Genomic DNA, 6,000 nt, shown 5'->3' with positions numbered 1-6,000 from the left:
CATCTTTGCATTAAAAATTACATAACTGAGCGAATGACACTTAATGACAGTTGTCATAAACATGCATAAAAAACCTTCATATTCATGACATGTGTCATGTCATGATTATGTAGGTGTCATGTCATGATTATGAAGGTGTCATGTCAGTCTTATGCACACCCCTTCAAGTAAAGTGTAACCATAAATTTTGACAAAAGTATCCAGTATTTGTTTGTGCGCACTGTGTATTTTTTTGTAAGGTGACCATACATCCTCTTTTTCCCAGATATGTCCTGGCCAGGATTTGTAAATTGCCTAAAATATCTGGGTTTTGACTTTGTTTTCCTATTGTTTTCATACTTGCTAAAAGTAATGTAGTTTGACCAATAGCGTTTAGGAATTGTACATAATCAACCAATCGTGGTGTGCAATAAAGTGGGATCTACGGAGAACAGTCAAAGTTATGCAGATAATGGTACATGTAGTGTATAAGGACAGTAGAGAGCACATCAATAGGAAAACAAAGTCAGAACCCAGACATTTTAGGTAATTTAGGAATCCTAGACTGGTTCTGGCGAGAGAAAGAAGATGTATGGTCAACCTATTTTTTATGCTTACCAGTAAAGAATTTGTTTATAAACAAAGCAACAATCAAACTGTATCATTTGTAAATCTTGTGCACTTTGTGAGAGGAGTGCTATTTGTATGGTGGTTTCATTTCACTTAGAATGCAGCCTATGTAGGCAGTAAACAACGTTTTAGAGCAGTGATATTGACTTTCTGATCCCATGACTCTGATATGTAAATGTATGCACATATATTGCAAGTTAACTAGTGTTTAAAATGCAAAACAAACCTTTGTATTGAAATGATCTTAAATATTAATGTATGTTTTAGTGTAATGCAATGCATATCTTCAGTTTTACTTTCCCTGTCATTAGGATCAGCTCAGAAAATGAGCTGAATTGTGTTGTATGTGTCTATTTCACCAGCAGGGGGCGATCTGAAAAATAAAATAATAGGCATCATTCCAGGAGGTTGTCAAAACAAAGCCTTCTGCAATTACTCTTCAACGCCAACTAGTATTATATTACACTATATGCACACTTTAAAAGAGCTTTTTATTACTTTGTTAAAGAAAATGCTCTGTGAGAGTTAGCACCTATGAGTCACGACTCGTGTCTTCCAATTATCACATAAACAGCACATTAACACGTGCTTTTTTGACAGGTGCCAGCATATTTTATGCATAAATTATACTGTTTTCTAAATTATTTTTAGCAGATAGAAGATGCACATCATATACAAGTCAGATGTCCCAATAAAATATGCATTGCTAAATGCTTAATGTATTGCTAACAAGCACAATGCATAACTCCACATACATTACAAACACACAGTGACTCTTAATTAAAACTGATTCACTAACGCTCTTTTTATATTTTCAGACTTTGCTTCTCATAAAGCCACCAAAAAAAAAGAGAGAACATTTTATGAATTCAAAACCAAGTTAAAGCCCTGTGCTTCACTGGATAATTGCTAATCATCAGGAAATGACCAGACCACTGTTCTATAATAGAGAACTAGATTGCTCATGACGTCATAAAAGCCACCATATTGATATTCCCTAGTATTCCCATAAATTCTATTGAATTAATAGGAAATCGTACGATTTTAAGGAGAAAACATCTCCTAACGAGTCAAGTCAAGTCAAGTCAAGTTTATTTGTACGGCGCTTTTCACGATACAAATCATTGCAAAGCAACTTTACCTGGGTGCACCGGGCCTGTGCAGAGAAACACACGGAGTAGAGGTGGTGGGAGAATTAGCAGCGCGCTGTATACTTACCTCGGATTTGTGAGCGTCAGCCTGGGATGTTTCCAGCGCGGCTCTCCGCTCTCTCAGCTGGGTCTGCCTCTCCACCACTTCGCGGATCTGCTTCTCCACGGCCTCCAGCTCGAGCTGCACCGAATGCAGCTCGAACGTATCCTCACCTGCACTCAAAGGTAGACACACATCCGCCATTAAAGCAAGTAACAGTGAGTAAAACAATGGTAATGTGTGTGAATAGAGTATTAGTAATGTAAGTGAGATTAGCGGCAACCACGCTGGCGATGCTAGCGGGCTATTTGCTAATAGCGGACTCGGGAAATCAAAATAAAACTAGTGATAATAAGGCGCTCTGATTGTTTTTGTTGTAGAATACGATAGGGGATATATTCACACGTTATAGAAACGAAAATTATGGTGTATAAAATTGATTTTAAGATAAAAAATTTGACGACAAAGAATTAACTTGACGGAGCTCAAACTCAAAACACACGGCAGCAACAAACAGGAAGTCGAGTCAGCGTTATTATATCTGAAGTATCCATGTACATTCTTACAACGCAAACGTCCTATGCATTTAAATGGTTATTTGTTTAATGTCGGAAATTTCCCCTGCGTATTAAAAAGTTCATATACATTACAGTAGTACATCAGATGAACATGATAAACATCAGATCAACATATGCATTTCAAATGACAAAGTTCTCACAAAATCTGAATATATATTTATGCTTTGTATACGTTAATTTGACATTAATTAATTAATTTAGACAAAGGATTGTATTGTAATATTTATTGTATATCCGAATTAGTGCTGGGCGGTATGACCAAAAATTTATACCACAGTATTTTTCAAAATTATACCGGTTTCACGGTACATGACGGTATTTGAACCATAGCTAAGGTTTATCCAAAAAAGTCGCTAGGTTTGTCAGTATGAATATTCTATGGAAAAAAGCCGCTAAAAGGGTCTGAAAGTTGCTAAATCTAGTGCTAAAGTTGCGCTTGTGTGTGTGTGTGTGTGAGACGCTGGAGCTGATGGCAGGGGGCGGTGGATATTTGTGGCGGTCAATGTGGATATTGTGGATGAGTTCTTCTGTCATCACGTTCTATTAGTTCTACAGCTTCAGTTTCGGAACTTTCACGCTTAGTAACACATACAGCTGTGCCCTCACCACAGTGCAACAGTGAAAAGGGACACCCTTTCAAACAGTGTCGCGTTCCGAACGTTGTTTAAGCGACATACACCAGTATTGCGGTATTTAAAAAATTCATATCATAACAAAAATAAACACCGGTATTCGGTATGAACCGGTATACCGCCCAGCACTAATCCGAATCAATTTTTGATACTAATACCAGATATATGTTCATGTTTAATATTTCCTGCATAATTACGTACACAAATAAATATATTTTGTGCTGGATCAGTTATCTGTGTCGGCAAGTGCGCAGCAGACACACCCACCTTAATGATTTCAATATATCACTTATTCTGCCCAAAATGACCATAAACATTGCAGATAACATCTGAAGTAGCAATTAATTTACATGCACATATCCTAAAAACTAATCCTGTGTGACTGATACACATCAAATCTGGTGATTTTAGGTCAAGGTTTTGGCTGTCAGTCAATGATGCTCTCTGCCGGTAGGGAATAAGATGGCTGATCGAACACTTCTGGTGGCTTCACTGCCGAATGGCAGTTTAGAGCGCAATGAGCAATCCAGTCATTATATTGATCAGTGGACCAGATATTGAAAAGCAGAACTGAGTGTGTGTGCATGTGTGAATGATATCAGTGTATGCTCTCTGCTCTACTATGTGTGTAGTGGCTCTCATGTAGAAGGACCTGCAGTACCACAAGAGTGTTAAAGTACAGCTCTTGAGCTGCCTGCCCTCACAGTATGTGTGTTATGTGTGTCCGCCTCACACTGCAGCATGCCATTGAGGACGCCATCAGTCTTTGATTGGGCACTTATCGATCTGAGAGTGTGACCTGTGTGGATTGCTGTAGCCTCTGTCACGCCCTCTCTCCAGGAAACGACCTGCATCTACTGCAGCACATGAATACATAACTCACAAAACGCAATGGATTATGTACACAAACACACAACATTGAAGTATCAGAACAAGCCAAAAAGAGAGAGAGAGTGTGTACAGACAAAAAAGATATATAACTTAATACAGTTATGTTAAAAGTGTGTGTGTGTGTGTGTGTGTGTGTGTGTGTGTGTGTGTAAATTAATAAAAAGTAATACGATATATAATTAATATAAAATGTATTAATATATATTAATACAATTATGTTAAAAAAAGGTTATATGAAGATAGATAGATTAATAGACAGACAGACAGACAGACAGACAGACAGATAGATAGATAGATAGATAGATAGATAGATAGTAGGGGTGCAACGGATCTCTGTAAAAAATCGAACCGTATCGTTCTCCACACACGGTTCGGCATGCACTAGGACCACGGTTCAACTTAAATCTGACAATGCATCTGTAATATGGTTTGTTAGAGTTCGGCTAATGCATGTTTCTGTTGATGGATACAAATTCTGGCTTCCCAATACATTACAACAAGAGCGATGAGGGAAAAAAAACAATACGTGGACAAACCAGTCACTCTTTGTTCCGTGCGAGTGCTGTATGTTGGAATAACTGTCATTTATGCCGTCATCACGTGTTTATAGCGCAGGTGAGACCTGAACAGCACACGTTGCTATCTGTGTTTAAACTAAACTCATTTAAGCCTGGCCAGTTTAAATATTAAAGAGCCAGAAGACGCAAACTCGTGCACGCAGTGAGAAGATCTGTGTGTGCGCTCATCGGAAGCGCGTGAACCGCACAAATATTAAGCTCTCTTTGAAGTATTGTGCTTGAATGGACAAATTCACTCAAAAATTATGTCAAAATGCCCATCTTGGTGAGTATCCTAGCAGACATAGTCGGCTAAACGTACTGTATCAGTGCACTGGATCAATGCGTTCTCTTAAAGTGACAGCACTTTCTTAATGTTTATCAAACGGCAACAACACAGAAATCTCTCACTGCTCTTGATTGAATAACTTTTGTAACTTTAATAAAAATTAATCTTTAATTTATACAGTCAAATATGCAATGTTATTTTACATTTGATTACTTTATTCAATTTCTGTACCTAAAAACTAATGTTAGACCTACCTAAAAAAGCACTGTTTATTGTATTTGTATCTTTGCCCTATTGTATTTATTTGTGCTGTTGCTTGTAGTTAGATTATTTGTTATCTTCATTATTTTTATTTGACAATATAGTTTTTCCCCTAAACATAGCACATACCGAACCGTACTGAAACCGTGACTCTAAAACCGTGATACAAACCGAACCGTGAGTAAGTTGAACCGTTGCACCCCTAATAGATAGATAGATAGATAGATAGATTAGAAGTATTTTTCATGGAATTTTTTTTCTTCTTTTTTTTAAGAGATTTTAATGAGAATAATTTTACAATTCCATGGAAGCCAAAACATCTCTGATTGGTGGATCACTCCTAAGAATTCTGGGTAATATACTTCTTAACTGTGAATTCAGCTAATAAACACATTCTAGTTTTTACCTCAGAGCTCATTGTAGGACTTGATGGTTTATATGTTATTGTAAAAAAATCTATCCTTTTCTATTGACCCCTTTTTTTTGTCATTTTTTATTTATTTATTTTTTTTTGCTGTGAATAGGCCTAAAGAGAAGTGTAAGATTCGAATGATTCTGTTTCATAGAGTGATATATATATGCACCGTATATGTACATATATTTACATAAAATTGATGTAAAATGCATGACACATTTTTATCTCCAGAGAGAGATAGAGAGCAAAATGTACTTAACAGGCAGACAGCACAAACTTTGATTTCTGGGTAAAAAAAGAAAAAATATCTCAGACTGGATCTGTTTCATCTTTCTGACAGAAGACCTCTGATGTCTCTGTTTCTTTTTCAGCAACAGCGAAGGCTGGATCTTCTGACCATCACCAACCCTGGTGAGTATGCATATTTTGGTTTGTGTGCATGTGTGTTTGTTATTCACTGCACAGCACACCACACAACAACATTGAAAACTTACAATGGGGCTTTATGGACAGGATTGTTTGTTCACATGGGTTGGTTGTGGGGGCTTTGTGACTTCTTTTACTTCTCACAACAAGC

The 6,000-nt window shown here is 37.1% G+C and overlaps 1 protein-coding gene across 1 annotated transcript in view; it reads left to right on the top strand.

Moving 5' to 3' along the window:
- Window positions 1-6,000, top strand: part of LOC107700377 (BEN domain-containing protein 5-like) — a 256,153-nt gene that overhangs the window by 226,892 nt on the left and 23,261 nt on the right. Inside the window, exon 5 of the mRNA XM_016502006.1 lies at window positions 5,795-5,834. Coding sequence (XP_016357492.1) covers window positions 5,795-5,834 — 40 coding nt within the window. The remainder of the gene's footprint in view (window positions 1-5,794; window positions 5,835-6,000) is intronic.

The sequence above is a fragment of the Sinocyclocheilus anshuiensis genome, unplaced genomic scaffold, assembly GCF_001515605.1.
Source record: "Sinocyclocheilus anshuiensis isolate Anshui unplaced genomic scaffold, SAMN03320099.WGS_v1.1 scaffold477, whole genome shotgun sequence".
Classification (NCBI taxonomy): domain Eukaryota; kingdom Metazoa; phylum Chordata; class Actinopteri; order Cypriniformes; family Cyprinidae; genus Sinocyclocheilus; species Sinocyclocheilus anshuiensis.
The sequence above is the reverse complement of the archived record's forward strand: the minus strand, read 5'-3'. Positions and strand labels throughout refer to the sequence as shown.